At 35.6% G+C, this 20908-nt stretch overlaps 1 protein-coding gene across 2 annotated transcripts in view; it reads right to left on the bottom strand.

The window, feature by feature from the left end:
- Positions 1-20908, bottom strand: part of PDHX (pyruvate dehydrogenase complex component X) — a 79449-nt gene that overhangs the window by 8000 nt on the left and 50541 nt on the right. Inside the window, exons 7-9 of one of the 2 annotated variants that reach the window (XM_003830374.5) lie at positions 17696-17843; positions 9815-9873; positions 3273-3431 (exon numbers count right to left, since the gene is read on the bottom strand). In XM_003830374.5, coding sequence (XP_003830422.2) covers positions 3273-3431; positions 9815-9873; positions 17696-17843 — 366 coding nt within the window. The remainder of the gene's footprint in view (positions 1-3272; positions 3432-9814; positions 9874-17695; positions 17844-20908) is intronic. The other variant, XM_008955851.4, reaches the window with a different exon arrangement.

The raw sequence follows: 20908 nt of genomic DNA, 5'->3' as shown, positions 1-20908 counted from the left end.
TAACATTTACTGTCTACCCTTTTTGGGGGATGCAGTAAAATATAACCACATTAAAGCACAGGACAGAAAACGCATTTATTACCAAAGGTGACCCACTACTATACGTGGACACTCAGGCAGATGCTGTTTTTGCACAGTAAAGCTGAATTCAATATAATCTTGCTTAACTTGGAATTGAGTCAAAATCTATACTGGACGTGAAGAACACACACACACATACACAGACACACACACACACACACACACACACTCAGGGTTTCTACTTGGTGCATACATATTTTTAATGCCTATTCATCCACAGCAGCTAAATGAACATATCTCTATAGAGCCTATCTAAAATATTTAGTTTTTAAGCCACCGTTTAAACAATCCAACATTTAAGTTTTTAAAATAATCATGCTTACAAGATAAACCACTTCAACAAAAAACTAATTTTGCAGGAGCTCAGATCTCTCTCTCTTACACATACACACACACACATAAACTTTCTTTCTCTTTCGCTCTGTCTCTCTCCTGTAAACTACAGAACTATTATGTTAAATAGGCCATGCAAGGTGCCTGTTTCTCATGAGAGGCCTCAGTGTACTTCAATGTCCCCTTATTTTTTCCGAGTACAACCAAAGGTGATTATATTCATCAGGTTGTTATGCTCTGTACCATGTGACACACTGGCCTGGCATGACAGACCTGCCCAGCAAGAGTACTTCATACAAGAAAGTACTACTTGAGGACCAAACCAAACCCTCCTTTTTAGTAACTTTGCGGGAGAAAAAGACAAAGGGGAGGTAAAGAAGTGAATGATTAGACAGGAAAAAAGAAAGGTAAACAGTAAAAGCAAGGAGAGAGGTGGTATAATAGAAAGCTCATTAAGCAGTGGCTCTAGAATCAAACTGCCTGAGTTAACTAGTCCTCATTGCCACTGCTTTCTAGCTGTATTGCCTTGGGCAAATTTATCAAAGTTGCTAAAACTGAATCTCCTCAATTTCATGGAGAAGTTAAGGTTCCAATTGTACTGGGTTAATAGGATTAAATGAAGCACTTAGCCCAGTGCCTGGCATAGCGTAAGAACAAGAGTGAAGAGAGCAGGGTGGGAAAGAGAAGCAGGTAGAATGAGAAGCTAACAGGGGCAGCCATAGCTCAGCAAACCCTGAGTCCCTGTTGGAGGTTACAGGAAATGCCCAAGGCCCACCAGAGACCACTACACTCCAAAGCGGTATGACTGCCCTTCCCGTTGCTGTGAGGCCCAACTGAGAGGCTAGTGAGACTGCCTTCTTACCTCTTAAACTTAGAGTCTTCAGGATGCAAGGAATGAGAAAGCTAACATAACTACTTAAGAGTTATGTATTATAGCAGTAAATTTGGTAAATTGCTCAGAATCAAGGAAATCTTCCTATAATGGTTAATTTTTAAAATTTAATGTATATAAAAATAAGGACATTCTAGCTCTACAATAAAGTTCCATAACATTATAATAGTACTTTATATTTTACAGGTTGTTTCAACACTTAATCTCATTTAACCTTCATAAAAACACAGACACAAGTATTCTCATTGTCGCTGAAAACCCTTGATAAACACAAGGAACATACTATATCTCAGTAAACCAATCTCTATTACTTTGACTTTTGAACTGACCAAATAAATGCTATCTTTCTTTTTTTTCTTTCTTTCTTTTTTTTTTTTTTTTTTTTTTGAGATACAGTGTCTTGCTCTGTCATCCAGGCTGGCGTGCAAATGGCATAATCTCAGCTCACTGCAACCTCTGCTTCCCAGGTTCAAGCAATTCTCATGCCTCCATCACGCGAATAGTTGAGATAATAGGTGTGTGCCACCATGCCCAGCTAATTTTTGTATTTTTAGTAGAAATGGGGTTTCGCCATGTTGGCCAGGCTGGTCTCAAATTCCTGACCTCAAGTGATCTGCCTGCCTCAGCCTCCCAAAGTGTTGGGATTACGGGCATGAGCCACCATGTGCAGCCTCATTTTCCAATTAACAATTGCATTTTTATCGATCAAACACTTTCTGCAATTCTTTTCAAAGAGGAGTGAAGAAAGACCTAAAAATATTGATTCTAGTAGGTTCACCTTTAATTATATCTACCTCTAAAATTCCAAGTAAACTCAGTATTTATGGGTATGCTTTTAAAACCAGATTAACTTGCACTTATTTCTTTTGAGCAAGAAGGTCTACACATTTATGTACTGTCAGCTCCCCAAAGAAGTCTTACGTTCTACCTCTTATCTCCCTTATAAATATACAAATTGTTCTACCACTATACATAAAACAGGTCCTTGGCAAATGGAAAGATAATCACTTACCCAAATGAATCAGAAATTTTCGATGCAATCACTTTAAGACTTGTGATACTTCTGTCAAAAAATACCCTTGGAAATTACTGAGGCTGTCAAAGCTGCCCTACTGCCTGTGTTCTTGCCTATTCGATGTACTATTTTTTGGTGAAATAAGATTCCTACATATTGGAGTTACAAAAACTGCTTTTCAAGAAATCCTGAAAAAATAAAGTAACTTTGCCTCTGGAACATTACGTCCATTTCTTTTTTGAGATGGAGTCTCATTCTGTTGCCAGGCTGGAGTACGGTGGCGCAATCTCGGCTCACTGGAACCTCTGCCTCCTGGGTTCAAGTGATTCTTGTTCCTCAGCCTCCCGAGTAGCTGGAATTACAGGCACGCGCCACCACACTCAGCTAATTTTCATATTTTTAGTAGAAATGGGGTTACACCACGTTGGCCAGGTTGGTCTCAATCTCCTGACCTCGGGATCCACCCATCTCGGCCTCCCAAAGCGCTGGCATTACAGGCGTGAGACACCGCGCCTGGCCGCTAAGTTCTTTTAATGGTCTCAATTTTAGAGAAGAAGTAAATACACTTTAAGAATAAAATGTTATTAATATTGAGGTCCATAGAAATACAGTTTCAGCTTAACTTCAACTTTAAAACCCACCTGATATAGCATCTTTATGGCTGAATTCTGGACTATAGAAAATAAAGCTTGTCTTTAGCATGAAGTTGTTCCCTAATTTGTTTATATATTATCTCTTAATTTTTGAATATTAAATTTTCTTACAATGGGTCATACTTGGATAAAAACTTTAAAAACCTATATATATGTGACAATCACTTGATGAAATAACTCTCCCCTTCACACACACAAAAATCACAGTCTGACTAGATTACGTCACGACTTTATCAGAAAGTAATTATCCAAAAGTATATGCTAACATTTTGAAAGCACACTCTTTCTTAAGACATACCTTTACAGAGTCAGCAATTTCCTGGATACCTTTAGCAGCAGCATCTTTTACGATTGGAGTAAGTAAGCCTTTATCTGTTGCCACAGCCACTGAAATGTCAATAAATGGCAGTTGCTTTGGGCCCTCTCCATCCCAGCTTACATTAACATCTGGCATTTGCTAGAAATAGAAAAAAAAAAATGTTACTAAAAAAGCAGCTTTAGACCAAGGCGGTTACAGAAAAATAAAATCATTGTGCATTTTCCAAAGTGAACATAGCTAGATAAGAGAAAATAAATAAAAATTTGGTTTGAAAAAATGGTATGGAGTTCTGTGTCAATTATCTTTTATGTTTGCCAAGAATAATTAAACATACCACCTTTTTGAAGCAAGTTTGAAGAAATTGTGATGAGGTACATGTTTTGATCTCTTTATATCATGGTAGGGAAAAAGGGCTTTATTTCCTGATTGCAAGAAGTTATTTAATGTCTGTTGTACTTCCTACCTCATATGATAACGAACATGATCTTGAGGGGAGGAGGGGAGTGGAAACAGGTAATAATATTAGATCACATTATTCCTTACTTTCTAGCCCAGCTCTGGGATATATATCAGCAGGCCCTCAATACACGACTTCCCTATTTAAAAGAGATATCTGTTCCATTGGTCTATATCTCTGTTTTGGTACCAGTACCATGCTGTTTTGGTTACTGTAGCCTTGTACTATAGTTTGAAGTCAGGTAGCGTGATGCCTCCAGCTTTGTTCTTTTGGCTTAGGATGGACTTGGCAATGCGGGCTCTTTTTGGTTCCATATGAACTTTAAAATAGCTTTTTCCAATTCTTTGAAGAAACTCATTGGTAGCTTGATGGGGATGGCGTTGAATCTATAAATTACCTTGGGCAGTATAGCCATTTTCACAATATCGATTCTTCCTACCCATGACCATGGAATGTTCTTCCATTTGTTTGTATTCTCTTTTATTTCATTGAGCAGTGGTTTGTAGTTCTCCTTGAAGAAGTCCTTCACCTCCCTTGTAAGTTGGATTCCTAGGTATTTTATTCTCTTTGAAGCAATTGTGCATGGGAGTTCACTCATGATTTGGCTCTCTGTCTGTTATTGGTGTATGAGAATGCTTGTGATTTTTGCACATTGATTGTGTATTCTGAGACTTTGCTGAAGTTGCCTATCAGCTTAAGGAGATTTTGGGCTGAGACAATGGGGTTTTCCAGATATACAATCATGTCATCTGCAAACAGGGACAATTTGACTTCCTCTTTTCCTAATTGAATACCTTTTATTTCTTTCTCCTGCCTGATTGCCCTGGCCAGAACTTCCAACACTATGTTGAATAGGAGTGGTGAGAGACAGCATCTCTGTCTTGTGCCAGTTTTCAAAGGCAATGCTTCCAGTTTTTGCCTATTCAGTATGATATCGGCTGTGGGTTTGTCATAAATAGTTATTATTATTTTGAGATACGTTCCATCAATACCTAATTTATTGAGAGTTTTTAGCATGAAGGGTTGTTGAATTTTGTCAAAGGCCTTTTCTGCATCTACTGAGATAACCATGTGGTTTTTGTCTTTGGTTCTGTTTATATGCTGGATTACGTTTATTGATTTTCGTATGTTGAACCAGCCTTGCATCCCAGGGATGAAGCCAACTTCGTCGTGGTGGATAAGCTTTTTGATGTGCTGCTGGATTTGGTTTGCCAGTATGTTATTGAGGATTTCTGCATCGATGTTCATCAGGGATATTGGTCTAAAATTCTTTTTTTTGTTGTGTCTCTGCCAGGCTTTGGTATCAGGATGATGCTGGCCTCATAAAATGAGTTAGGGAGGATTCCCTCTTTTTCTATTGATTGGAATAGTTTCAGAAGGAATGGTACCAGCTCCTCCTTGTACCTCTGGTAGAATTCGGCTGTGAATCCATCTGGTCCTGGACTTTTTTTAGTTGGTAAGCTATTAATTATTGCCTCAATTTCAGAGCCTGTTATTGGTTTATTTAGAGATTCAACTTCTTCCTGGTTTAGTCTTGGGAGGGTGTATGTGTTGAGGAATTTATCCATTTCTTCTAGATTTTCTGGTTTATTTACGTAGAGGTGTTTATAGTATTCTCTGATGGTAGTTTGCATTTCTGTGGGATCGGTGGTGATATCGCCTTTATCATTTTTTATTGCGTCCATTTGATTCTTCTCTCTTTTCTTCTTTATTAGTCTTGCTAGCAGTCTATCAATTTTGTTGATCTTTTCAAAAAAACCAGCTCCCGGATTCATTGATTTTTTGAAGGTTTTTTTGTGTCTCTATTTCCTTCAGTTCTGCTCTGATCTTAGTTATTTCTTGCCTTCTGCTAGCTTTTGAATGTGTTTGCTCTTGCTTCTCTAGTTCTTTTAGTTATAATGTTAGGGTGTCAATTTTAATAATGCCGCATATCTACAACCATCCGATCTTTGACAAACCTGACAAAAACAAGAAATGGGGAAACGATTCCCTATTTAATAAATGGTGCTGGGAAAACTGGCTAGCCATATGTAGAAAGCTGAAACTGGAACTCTTCCTTACACCTTATACAAAAATTAATTCAAGATGGATTAAAGACTTAAATGTTAGATCTAAAACCATAAAAACCCTAGAAGAAAACCTAGGCAATACCATTCAGGACATAGGCATGCGCAAGGACTTCATGTCTAAAACACCAAAAGCAATGGCAACAAAAGCCAAAATTGACAAATGGGATCTCATTAAACTAAAGAGCTTCTGCACAGCAAAAGAAACTACCATCAGAGTGAAGGCAACCTACAGAATGGGAGAAAATTTTTGCAATCTGCTCATCTGACAAAGGGCTAATATCCAGAATCTACAATGAACTCAAACAAATTTACAAGAAAAAAACAAACAACCCCATCAAAAAGTGGGCAAAGGATATGAACAGACACTTCTCAAAAGAAGACATTTATGCAGCCAAAAGACACATGAAAAAACGCTCATCATCACTGGCCATCAGAGAAATGCAAATCAAAACCACAATGAGATACCATCTCACACCAGTTAGAATGGCGATCATTAAAAAGTCAGGAAACAACAGGTGCTGGAGAGGATGTGGAGAAATAGGAACACTTTTACACTGTTGGTGGGACTGTAAACTAGTTCAACCATTGTGGAAGTCAGTGTGGCGATTCCTCAGGGATCTAGAACTAGAAATACCATTTGACCCAGCAATCCCTTTACTGGGTATATACCCAAAGGATTATAAATCATGCTGCTATAGACACACGCACACGTATGTTTATTGTGGCACTATTCACAATAGCAAAGACTTGGAACCAACCCAAATGTTCAACAATGATAGACTGGATTAAGAAAATGTGGCACATATACACCATGGAATACTATGCAGCCATAAAAAATGATGAGTTCATGTCCTTTGTAGGGACATGGATGAAGCTGGAAACCATCATTCTCAGCAAACTACCTCAAGGACAAAAAACCAAACACCGCATGTTGTCACTCATAGGTGGGAATTGAACAATGGGAACACATGGACACAGGGAAAGGGAACGTCACACACCCGGACCTGTTGTGGGGTGGGGGGAAGGGGGAAGGACAGCATTTGGAGATATACCTAATGTTAAATGACTTGTTACTGGGTGCAGCACACCAACATGGCACATGTATACATATGTAACTAACCTGCACGTTGTGCACATGTACCCTAAAACTTAAAGTATAATAATAATAAAAAAAAAGATTTCATCAAATGATGAAATGCCTGGAAACCCTGCCTATTAATAATGTTGCCCTGTATCACAGGTGAAAATGATGCTGAAAAACAGAAACTGAAAACAAATTTCTGTTCTCAAAAATTCTTTGTTTTCTAAAGAAAAAGATCCAGGCCTCCTGGCATGTCATTTAAGCATGGCAATATACAATTTGATTCCACTCTATCTATCCCATTTTACTTGTGACCACTCCCCTGAGATGAATTTTCCACTTGGCTCACTGTCATGCTACGCTCATTTCCATTTCAAGGCTACCTTCACATTGCTTTTCAATTGCTCTTCCATTTTTCCATCTTTCAAGGCTTAGTTCCTTCACTCATTCAACAATATCATTATGTTAAAAGAATAAAGTCCCAAACCCTCAGAAGATTTGAAATTCTTCATAGACAACACTAAAGTAAAAGAGAAACTAAACAAAACCCTCATGAATGAAGAATATATGGCAAGTAAATTTAATTACAAAATGTAAAGAAGACTTATGGGACACGGTCAAAGTTGTATCAAAAATCTATTATCTTAGGGCAATCCACTCGGGTTCCCTTCCATGCTGTGGAAGCTTTGTTCTTTCGTTCTTCACAATAAATCTTGCTGCTGCTCAAAAAAAAAAAAAAAAAGAAACTATCTTAAACCTTATTAAAAAAAATTAAAATGAATTACACATTAAAGTTCTGACCAAAATGAATCTAAGGAAATGAAGGAAAAAATACATAACAAAACAATACAAGCTACGAATATATAAATATGCAATAGAAGTGAGATAGAGTTCAGAATAACCCCAGGCACTGAGGATGTTAAAATAATTATAAGAAACAAATTTAAATGACTCTAGGCTAGTAAGTTTGGGAATCTAAATTAAATGAGTGATTTTCTGGGAAAATATAAGCTTTTAAAATTGATTTTTTAAAAAAGCTGAAAATTAAAACAGATCAGTAATTATGGTGAAAGAAAAAAAAAGGGAAAGCTGCCAAGATCCCCTCCTCAAAATAGAAGCAGGTTCAGATATTTTTACGGTGAATTCTATGAAACTAGAAAATATAAAAAATTTTATAATATTGAAATGTGTACAGAGGAAAGAAAAGAAGAAATAATCCAAATTCATTTAATGAAGCCAATGATTAGGGAAAAAAGGTCTGATAATGTTGGCACAAAATTTAAATTACCACTACTTACGACTCTGGATACAAAAATTATCCAATGAAATATTAACGAATAGCTTATGCCCATTAGAGATTTATTTAAGGAGTGCAAAAATGATTCACAATTAATGATATTAATCACAACAGTCAATTAAATCATTAATATAATTCAAAATATTTCATCAAAAGAGAAAAGTTATATGAATAATTAGATACCGCTGAAAGGGCATGCTTTTTAAGTTCTGTATTAATGTATTTTTCAGAATTCAGAGTGCTAACCATTACACCATGGAACCCTCCTTATTAATGTATTTTTCAAGAAATAAAAACAAGTTAATTATAAATGTACTTTAAATACAGTCTGTTAACAAGCAGTGATCCCAGAAAATAGCCTCGTTACAGAAAGGAGGCATGATGAAAAATAGTGCCAGGCAGGAAAGCAGGAAGCCTGGGTTCTAGATTTACAACTCCAGCCAGCTAGGTTTACATCACCTCCACTGAACTGCAGGCTCATATGTTCACCTGCCTTCCTGCCACCTCCACTGGAATATCTGTTAGGCTCCTCAAATTTAACATGTCTAAAACCAAACTCTAGATTCCTTACCCCAAAGCTATACCCCTCCCAGTTTTCCCAATCTTAGTACATGGAAAACTCATTCCTCCCATTGCTTGGGCCAAAATGCTTGTTTCTCTTTCTCACACCCCATATCCAATCCATCAGCAAATCCTGTTGGCTCTACTTTTGAAACATAACACAAATCTCCACTTCACCCTAGCTCCATTTGCTACCACATTTGTCCAAGCCACTGTCATCTTCTAAAGCCTCCCAGGGGAGCTCATCATCTCCTCCCTTGCCTCTCCACAGGCCACATTCTACACAGCACCCAGGGCAGCCTCTCCTTTTCGTTTCTGAAGTATAAGTCAGATCACATTAGTTATTTGTTCAAAACCCTCCAAAGGCTTCCTTCTCACCCATAATAAAATCCCTAGTCCTCACCATGTCCAACAAGGCCTCATGTACTTGGGTTCCCCTTCATGCTCTCCCACTGTTATTTAAATCTTATCTCCCACCTCTCCACTCTAGGCACATTCCACCCTCAGCACCACATCTTTGGTTAATGCGATCCTCTGCTTGCAGCCTTGGTGTTTGCTGGTCCCTCTGTGTGGAATGCACTTTGACCACATACCTATGTGGCTCACTCCCTCTGTTTTCTCAGGCCATATCTAAATTATCGCCTTGTCAGAGGGGCTTCCCTCGCTTCCCTTTTGAAAAAGCACCCCTAGTTACTTTGTCCCCTTATCCTTTCTTTTTCTCCTCAGCACTTTCACCATCTGACATATAATAGTGTTTGTCTCCTCCAACTAGAATGTAGGCCCCGGGGACAGCAGAAATCAAGTAAGCTTTTGTTTACTGCTCTATCTCTAATGCCTAGAATAAATGGTTTTCATCCTGCTCTAATTCATTGTGAGCCCTTTTGATTTACAGTTTCTTCATTAGTAAAATGAGGGAGATCAAATGATAGGGTATTTTTAGCAAGATAATTATACAATTTTTGTGATTTAAAAATAAGAGTTCTATTTGTCATTGTAAAAATTCCACGACATGAAACTAACTTAAGGAGACAAAATCATTTGAAGTCTGCTACTTACTTTAAGGGTAACAGCTGCTGCCTTGATGATAAAATCATTTACTGATACTTTAATGTCATCTGAAAGAAAAATAAGCTTAGTAAAATTAGTATTCCTAATATAACTTTAACATTGACCATTACAACTTCAAACTTGTAAATTATGGAATGTACTGACAAACAACGATAAAAAATGACAAGCTTTTGTTAGCTTAGTCAATAAGGTTCCCATGATTAGAAAAACTTGCATTATATGAGGTCCTGGATAAATAATATTAACCATGAATGTAAGTTTACTTCTGGGCCTTGGTTATCAATTTTTTAAATTGCTTAGATATCATACACAAGAACCTGAAGGACCCATTACAAGCATAATCAGAAAAAAAGAACTAACTCCTATGTCTCGAAAAAGACAAATGGTCTCTCTGTGGTGTGTGCAGTCAGGAAGTTTACAAGATGATTCATTTTCTTCCTCGTTCTTTTCAAATACCCTTATTCTCTGTATGCTTTATAACATATTGATTATACTAGAACAGTGATACATGTAGGTACTTTATATATAAACAGTTATATATACACATATGGGAAAGTGTTCAAAATTTCTTTTTACTAATGGGGCGTAAGTGAAAAAAAATTTAACTGCTTTTTAACTTAACAAAACAGGATATAACAAAAGCCAAAGATGAAGCAATGCTGGCATAGGTCCTAGTGTGATTAATAAAATGAGGTTCTCCATCCATAGTTTTACGGTGAATGCATTTGAATCAATTTCTTTCCAGTATACATAATGATTTTAAGATAAAGCTGGGGTCCTCCCACTTCCTACAGAGCTGATCATAACTAAAGTATTTGTTTATGTCTTTGCATTTGCCACTGGGTATAACAGTGTTGGAAAATGTAAACAACACTTGATTCTTTCTTGCAAGAGCTTATAGAAAAAGACTCTAAGATCTAGATCTAGTCAATGGTATGTGGCAAAAAACCTATCCTATTACTAAAGTATCATGGAATTTTAGGTGAATAACAGCTCATTCCAAAGGCATCCTGGAGACTTCAGAAAGGGACTAGATGAATTACCATAAACCTAAATACTGTCAAACTGTCACAATAACTGTCAGCTGCAAAGTATCAAAGCTCCTCTAATTCAGAATTCCAGAAATATATAAACATTTTTGCTTAAAACCCCTTTAGGAATAGAAATATAAATGGACTTACAGTGCTTACAAGCTTTTAATGATAACCACATAGAAAGATTTGGTTTGTACAAATTCAAATGTAACAGTTCATGAACTTACTCTGCTTACCTTTCATGGCTCTCTCAGCTTTCTCTTCACTTTATCTACTTACCCACAGGTATTCACAGTGAAGACTTCTAAAACCATCTGCCAGCTAATGACCCCCAAACCTACCACCTAAGTCCACAGTCCTCACTTAAAATTCTGGATTCAGCATACTCCAATATTTAGGAACATTCTTGAGTTGAATGAAATATATTCTTTTACTGGCTCCTATGTCACTATACTCTCCTGGTTTTCTTCCACTTTCTGCCCACTCACTCATTTTTATTCCTTTCCTCTCAATGTTGGCATCTCCCCAGGCTGGAAGTTCCAGTTCCAATTCCAAGGTTTTGATACCATTTATATAATGATGACTCCTCCAAATTCTACCTCTAATTCTGAGATACTGAGGCTTCAGACTTGTATATCCAACTTCTCACATGAAATTTCTACTTGCATCGCTTACAAGCATCTCAAATCTAACATGTGTAAAGTAGGTTTCTCTTTGAATTCCTTTATTTTTAACTCTTTATAATGGAGACTTTCCAAACACATTGAAAGGAGATGCTGTTACATTTACTGAGTAGAAAACAGTTTGTAAGGTAATATCAAACATTCTCATTTACACATTGTCAAGACAGAAAAGCAAAGTGTGAAGCATGCATACAGAAAGTTATGTATTGTAACTTTATATGAGAAAGAGGAGTGAAGATAGATAATGTGGGGTGTAAAGATTTTTAAGAAAATTCCTAATTACAAAGGTGTACCAAAACTGGACCATGCAAAGATAATAAACTAATCCATATCTCCTCTGAAATATTACTGTTTTCTGCCTTATTAGAGTAAGAAAACAGAAAAATGATTCCCATATTAACCTCTATATCATGACTAAGCAAGTATGATCTGAGAACTACAGGAGTGTTTCCAGGGTTCATTTTTTAGAAACTTATCACTTTCTTTAAAATAGCTTTCCATTTAGTTCCTTGAACTTTTAAAAGCTCTCAAGTTGTCTTTATATGAAATCTTGAAACTCTGTATATAAACTGATAAAAGTCCTGCTTTCACCTGGGATGTAGAAAGTTGCAAAAGAAAGCTGTTCCCATCCTGACAGGGTGAAAGAAAAAGCAGGATAAATTACAAAATCATAACTTTCCTTGAGCCCATTAGGGAGCGGAGGTTACAAAGCAAACAGGTGAACTGAATGCCAAAGAGTGATAATCCACTCAGAGGAGAGACAAACACAGGAAGTAAATACCCACTGTCAGAGTACAGGAGTAAAGAGGGCAGAGTATGGTACAACATGCATAAACAGATGGCAACTAGCAGCAGAGAAATGGAAACTAAAAAAACATTCAATTGGAAATCCAGAGGGGAAAATCCATGCTAACCAAGATAAAAAATATATATTTTGCTAAGCTTTGCAGACACAGCTAAGAAATCAGTGAACTTGAAGCTAGGTAAACAAAAATTATCCAATATGAAACATAAAGAGAAAAAAGAATGAACAAAAAGAATAGAGCATTTAAGAGCTTTGGGCAATTCAAAAAGTCTAACATTTAAAATTGGAGCCCCAAAGAGAAACCACATCGAACAGAAGATATCATTAAAAATAACTGGAAATTTTTCACAGTTAAAGGAAGACAACAAACCATACATCTAAGAAGCTGAGAGAAACCCAACAGTAAATACAATAGAAAAAAAAAAATCTAGGCATACAATAGCCAAATTGGTAATGCAGAAAATCTTGAAAGCAACCAGACAGGTGGAAAACATCATATACAATGGAACAAATATTAAGAATGGCAGCAGACATTCTAAGACAGAAAATAAAGAAATAGTATCTTTATTTAAAGAACTGAAACAAAACCCCTATTAACTGAAAAATCTATATCCAGCAAAAATTAATTCTTAAAAATGATAAAGATATATCCATTAGGGTGACTACTATCAAAAACCAGAAAATAACAAGTATTGGCAAAAATGTGGAGAAATTTCAACCTTTGTGCACTTCATTTTTGTTTTTGGAGACAGGTCTTGCTCTATGAGCCAGGCTGGAATGAAGTGGTGCAATTATAGCTCACTGTAACCTCCAACTCCTGGGCTCAAGCAATCCTCCCACCTCAGTCTCCCAAGTAGCTGGGACTACAGGCATATGCCATCTGCCCGACTAGTTTTTCAATTTTTTTGTAGAGATAGGGTCTCGTTCTGTTTCCCAGGCAGGTCTCGAACCCCTGTCCTCAGCCTCCCAAAGTGCTAGGATTACAGGGATGAGCCATCATGCCTGACCCACTGGTGCGCCATTAGTGGGAATGCAAAATGGCACAGCCACTAAGGAAAACAGTATGGTAGCTCCTTAAAAAATTAAAAATAGAATTATCATATAATCCAGTAATTCTACTTCTGGGGATATAACTAAAATATTTGAAAACAGAGACACAAAGAGATATTTGTACAGCCATGTTCATAGCAGTATTATTCACAATAGCCAAAAGGTAAAAACAACCTAATGTATTTATCCATTAACACATGAATTAACAAAGTAGGGTATATACATACAATGGAACACTGTTCAGCCTTAAAAAGGAAATTTTTATATATTCTGCAACATGCATGAACCCTGAAGACATAATGCCAAGTGGAATAAGCCAGTCACAAAAGGACAAGTACTATATGATCCCACTAATATGATGTACTTAGAATCATCAAATTTATAGGAACAGAAAGAAGAATGGTGATTGTCAGGGGTGGTGGGACAGAGGAATGAAGAGTATACAGAGTTTCCATTTTGCAGGATGAAAAACGTTCTGTAGATGAATGGTGGCAATGGTTGCAAACAATGTAAATGTACTTAATGTCAATGAACTAACTGTACACGGAAAATGGTAAGGCTCATGTTATATATTCAACTACACTTTAAAAAATTGTTTTAAAAAGGAACAATGTGAAAGACAAAATAGACTTTTTCAGACAAAAACTGAGAAAATTTATTGTCAGTCAATCTGTACTATAAGAAGCATTAAAGGAAGTTCTTTGGGTAGAAGAAGTATAATAGCAGACAGCACTTTAATTCTATACAAAGAAATGAAAAAAAGTACAGATAAATATAAAAGACATTTTTTCCCTCATTTTAAAACTCCAAAAGAGTTTATTTGCTAAAGCAAAAAACATTAAACATGTATTCTGGGGCTTACATCATATATAGAAGTAAAACATGACAACAGCAGTACAAAATATGAGAGGGAGGAAGTGCAAGTATATAGTTATGAGGTTCTTATATTAAAAATGGAGTGGGGTGTAATACAATTTGAAGCCAGGCCGTGATAAATTAAAGAATTACATTGTAAACCCTAAGAAAACCATTGCAAAGCAGATAAGAGAAAAAAGAAGATAAAATGAATAAATACAATAGAATGATAACAAAATAAGTAACCAAAAAGATAAGGAAAGAAGAATAAAAGAGGTGGGACAAAGAGAATGCAAAGAAAGAACAAAATGGTAGATTTAAATCCAACTATCCCATTAAATGTGAGCGGTCCAAACATCTTAAGAGACTAAAGAATTGGATAAAATAGCAAGAACCAACTACATGCTGCCTTCAAGAAACCTACTTAAATAAACATATTTACATTTAAAAAGTAAAAAGATGCAAAAAGATATACTATAGAAACACGAGTCAAAGAAATCTGCAGTGGCTACAGAGGTGATAAAGAAGGCTTGAGGATAAGGAATAGATAAGGACATGACATAATAACTGGTCTGTTCAAGAAAACAAAATTCCTAACTGTGTATGTGGCCAATAATAGATCTTCAGGATACATGAAGCAAAAACCGACAGAGCTGAAAGGAGAAACCACAAATAAACAATTATAATGAGGAATATCAACACTGCTCTCAAAAGACATAAACAACACTATTAACCAGCTTGGCCTGACATTTATAGAACATTCCTTTGCAAAAATAAAAAAATTCTTTTCAAGAACACATACCAAGACAGACCATACTACAAACATAAAATAAATATCAACAAATTTAAGAAAACTGAAATCATATAAAGTGTGTTCTCTAAACACAATGTAGTTAAACTAGAAATCATAAAAGAGAAATGAATAGTTCTCAAATATTTTGAAATTAAGTGCACACTTACAAATAACTCATTGATCAAAGAAATCACAAAATAAATAAATGAGAAAACATTTTTAATTGAATAAAAGGAAAAATAATGCCAGGCGTGGTGGCTCACACTTGTAATTTCAGCACTTTGGGAGGCCTAGGTGGGTGGATCACTTGAGGCCAGGAGTTTGAGACCAGCGTGGCCAACATGCTAAAACCCCGTCTCTAGTAAAAATACAAAAAATTAGCAGGCATGGTGGTTTGTGCCTGTAATCCTAGCTACTCAGGGCACTGAGGCGTGAGAATCATTTGAACCCAGGAGGCGGTGGTTGAAGTGAACCGAGATCGCACCACGGCACTCCAGCTTGGGTGACACAGCAAGACCCTGTCTCAAGAAGAAAAAAAAAAAAAATCAACATTTGTGGGATACAGCTAAAGCAGTGCTTAAAGATAATTCAAGAGTATTATATGCTTATATTAAAAAATAAAGGTCTCAAATAAATGATCCAACTTTTCACCTTAAGAAACTAGAAATAAAAGAGCAAAGTAAACTGAAAGCAAAGAGAAGAAAAAAATAAAGAACAGAAATCAATGAGATCAGTATCACAGAAATACTAGATAAGTTAATAAAACCAAATGCTGGTTCTTTGAAGAGATCGAGATCAATAGAACTGATAACCCTTTAGTCAGAGTGATCTAGAGAGTAAAACACACAAATTACTAATGTCAAAAACAGAAACATTACTTCAGATAAAATGACAGTATAATAAGGTAATGTGGTGAATAACTTTATGCCAATAAATCTGGTGACTTAGATGACACAAATTTCTTGAAAGACACAAACTACCAAAATTCATTCAAGAAAAAAAAAGCTGCATCCATTTTTAAAATAAAATTCATAGTTAAAAACCTTCCCATAAAGAAATTCACTAGTGAATTCTACTAAACAATTAAAAAATAATACCAATTGTATCCAAACTCTTCCAGAAAATAAAGGAGGAGGACATGTTTTCCAACCCATTCCAATAGATAAGATAACAAATCCGAAAAAATGTCTCCAGAAAAGAAAACTACAGGTTAGCATTTCTCATGGGCATAGGTGTAAAGATTCTAAACAAAATTTTAGGATACAGAATCAAACAATATATGAGAAGGTTAATCATTAAGTGGATTTTATATGAGGAATACAAAGTTGATTCAACACTTGAAAATCAACCAACGTAATTCACCTTATTAACAGACAGAAAAAGGAAAAGTTATCTGAAAAGATGCACAAAAAGTATTTGATAAAATTCAACATCTATTCATGTTTAAAACTCTCTGCAAGTTAGGAATGGAAATTCTTTCAACCTGAAAATAATATTCTACAAAAAACCTATAGCTAACATAGAAGACTGAATGCTTTTCCCCCAAAATCAAGAACAAGGCAAAAAATCTGCTTTTACCATCTATATTCATTATACCAGACAGAGGTCCTAGTCAGTGCAATAAGACAAGAAAATAATATAAAGGCCATATAGGTCAAAAATAAAGAAATAAAACTATCAGTTCATGCTAGAAAATCTGTATGTCTCTCAGCAACCTTATTTATCATTGATTTTTGGAAGAAATATTACAAATTTAATAATCTGTAAATGCATTCTGAACAAGAAATATAAAATCAAAATTTGTATAAAGAAGAATATATAAGATATTTATAATCTAAAACATCCTTAAAAGTTTTGGATTTTAAACTTCATGAAATGTTGACTGCTTTGTTTAAATACCATACCAAAAAATATTCAAAACAAAAAATAACCATTTGGTCTACACAACTCATTCATGTGTTCTTACAAAAAAATTGACCTATGTAAATGCTAAAGCACACCAAAACATTAAGCCCACTTTTGCTTTTAAAATAACTAACCAACCAAATTATAGTACTTCAGATTTCAGTATCCCTTATCCAAAATACTTGGAACCAGAAGTGTTTCAGATTTCAAAATTTTTTCAGATTTTGTAATATTACATTTACTGTTTTGGCATCTCTAGTCCAAAAATCCAAAATCTGAAAGGCTCCAATGAGGACTTCCTTTGAGCTTCATGTTGGCACTCAAAAAGTTTCACATCTTGAAGCACTTTGAATTTTTGGTTTTGGGTTGCTCAACCTGTATTTTTAAAGCTCAGTATGTAACAGAGAATCGAACTCAGTAATTGCCTGCTAAATAAATGTTAACTAAATGTGCATTATTCAAATATGACAAAGAGGAAATAAAAGCAAGGTAGAACAGAATGCTTTATTCTGCATAAAGGCATCTGTGATTTATTTAATACTGTGGAACCAATTCACTTTTTCAAGGAAACCATTGCTAATTTTTTTTTTCTAGCACAAATATACCCAGAGTAGAGTGCAAGTACATTATGAAATTGAAATTAAAAGCTACACAATGTAGCTTTTAATTTTATAATTTTATAAAGGATTTCATGAAAGTTAAGTTAGCATGTGTTTTGTATTAAGTAAATTCAATTTTACTAACCTTTGACCAGATCTTGCCTAACTTTTAAAACAGCTCCAAGGTCACAGTCAGCAGTAGCATATGCATGAGGTACAGTACTTTTAGATTCAGTTAATCTCTTGGCAATAACTCTTCGAATATTGCTGGCAGGGATTTCAGTGAATGTGCCCTGCAAAAAGACAGCAACCTGTCCGTTAAACCACAAGTGGAATAGAAAAATAAAACAAAAAAAAGCAACTTTATAAATGAAATGAAATTCATTCTCAATGACCTAACTTATTAATTAAAGATTAACACAAGAAAAGCACTATTAAAATTCTTAGTATAAGGGAAGAATATAAAAAATCTGAGACGTTTTGGTTTTATAGCATATAACTACAGAAAAAAGTAATAAAATTCATGTTTCAATTGTGAATGGGATATCTTATGTTACTATGTTTAAGATGATAAGAAAGAAACCTAACAAATAATGAACAATTCCTTCACAGGTGTGTTTGTGTGTGTATATATACGTACACACACACATACCACACACACACAAGGAGCAATATATGTGTGTGTACATACATACACAGAGAGAGAGAGGAGAGAGAAGACAGACATAGACATACACCATCTGTAAGCAGCTTTTGTTACAAATATCACTTAATAAAACTGAAATGGGCTGGGCACGGTGGCTCACACCTGTAATCTCAGGATTACTTTGGGAGGCTGAGGCAGGCGGATCATGAGGTCAAGAGTTCAAGACCAGCTTGGCCAACATGGTGAAACCCCATCTCTACTAAGAATACAAAAATTAGCTGAGTGTGGTGGCGCGTGCCTGTAAATCCAGCTACTCAGGAGGCTGAGGCAGGAGAATCACTTGAACCGGGGAGACAGAGGTTGCACTGAGCCAAGATCGCGCCACTGCACTCCAGCCTGGGCAACAGAGGTTGCACTGAGCCAAGATCGCGCCACTGCACTCCAGCCTGGGCGACAGAGCAAGACTGTTTCGGAAAAAAAAAAAAGAAAAAAGAAAAAAAACCACCTGAAATAAAACAGCCAATAAATCAACAAACCAACTATTAATATATAGTTGCCCTTTGACTTATGATGAAGTGACACTCTGATGAACCCATCGTAAGTTTAAAATATCATAAGTCAAAGTGCATTTAATACACCTAACATACTGAACATCACAGGTTAGCCTTAGCATAGCCTACCATAAATGTGCTCAAAACATTTACATTAGCCTATAGTTGGGCAAAATCACCTGGCTACACAGTACACTGCAGAGCAGTGGTTGTTTGCCCTGATGATCACATGGCTAACTTGGAGCTGTGGCTAGCCGCTACTGCCCAGCATTGCAAGGAAATACTGCACTGCTTTCTACTGAATGTGTATCACTTTTACACCATCGTGAAGTCAAAAAATTGTAAGTCGAACCATCTTTTCAAGTACACATGGAACGTCCACCAAGACAGGCCATGTTATAAATATAAAATAAATCTCAATAAATTTGAGAAGATTGTTTTAAAATGAAGTGTGTCTCAAAGTGTATTCTCTAAACACAGTGGAGTTAAACTAGAAATCATGAAAGGTAACTGAAGGGTCTTCCAATATTTTGAAATTAAATTCACACTTATAAACAACTCATGGATCAAAGAAATCACAAGGGACATTAGAAGATTAGGGACCTTCTATACAGGCAATTCAATTATTTCTATTTGGATTTGTAATTTTTAAAAATAACATGAGTATCTTATTTCTTACAGATTCATAATAGAAAGTATGAATGAGATAATAAAATATTCCTATAACTTCACTGTAGTTTTTCCATTCTGTTCCTTGGATCTCTCAAAAAAGCATGATAGATTTTAAATTATATCTAATTCCTTTCTTGTCCTTCACTCTATTTTGGGATTTCATTACAATCACTTCAAGATAATACAAAGCAAATGAAAGTGCGGCTGATTTCATTTTTACAAATATCATTAAGAAATTAAACACTTTATGTTAGCAAAGTACTTGGTCAAGTAGAATAAATGCTCTCTACATACTATAAGAATTTGAAAGTAAGGTTTACCTCCTTAATTTGAATAACTTTTTTTTTTTTTTTTTTTGAGATAGGGTCTTCCTCTATTACCCAGGCTGGAGTGCACATAGCTCACTACAGCCTCAACCTCCCAGTCTCAAGTGATTCCCCAATCTCCGCCGCCTGAGTAGTTGGACTACAGGCACACACTACCACATCCAGCTGATTTTAAAATTTCTTTGTAGAGATGAGGTCTCACTATGTTGCCCAGGCTGGTCTTTGAATGCCTAGGTGCAGGCAATCCTCCCACCTCAGCCTCCCAAAGTGCTAGGATTACAGGTGTAAGCCACCACACCCAGCCTTGAATAACCTACTTTTAAAAGACATATGATTGAATTATACATATTTCATAGTCCATATACATTATATAGTCAAAGAGTGGACTATACACTCAATATACATAGTATCTTGTCCAACTGCATGTCCTTAAAGAGCAGGTTATTCAAGTATGCAGTATATTAATCATTAATGGATATTTAAAAATCTGTTTCCCATGAAAGTGGTACTGTTTTCAACTCTTTTAAAATATCATATGGTATATAGTTCTCCACTAGGAGTACACATTTATCTATTTATTTTTTTAAGTGCCCATTCGATTTTAAATAAACTGGGCTATCCTACATTTCTTCTGATAGGAAGTAAATAACCTGAATAGGAAAGGCACAGAGAGGCAAAATGGAGTAATTTGAAAACAAAAAGGGGCTGTTATACTGCCTGCATCTGAGAAGGAAAGAATGACTAGCTACATAGTTCTTCATAGTGAGATTATCAATTCCCTAGTTAAAAAGTAGAACATATCCACAAAAGGGAGCTAGTGTCAGCTACTAATTATTAGTATCACACTTAAGACATGAAACATGAGATTGTAGAGAATATATATGTTACTGAAGTTGTGGAACTTGTGGTAACTTTAAATTGAATTATAGTTCTAATGTTTATTTGGAAGTTAACGTACAAACAAATTTTGGTTTCTGATAGGAAATCTGTAAAACAAAGCATTTGGAGTGTTTTATCCTTATCACTTAGCTACTATTGAAACGGATTAATAAAACTAATCTGTTTTAAATCTACTCTTAAAACACATAGTAATTGTTCTTATTTTCTCTCTCACACTTGAATCTGAAAAATAAAAATCTAGGCCAGGTGTGGTGATTCACACC

This window comes from Pan paniscus, chromosome 9, assembly GCF_029289425.2.
Source record: "Pan paniscus chromosome 9, NHGRI_mPanPan1-v2.0_pri, whole genome shotgun sequence".
Taxonomy (NCBI): domain Eukaryota; kingdom Metazoa; phylum Chordata; class Mammalia; order Primates; family Hominidae; genus Pan; species Pan paniscus.
The sequence above is the reverse complement of the archived record's forward strand: the minus strand, read 5'-3'. Positions and strand labels throughout refer to the sequence as shown.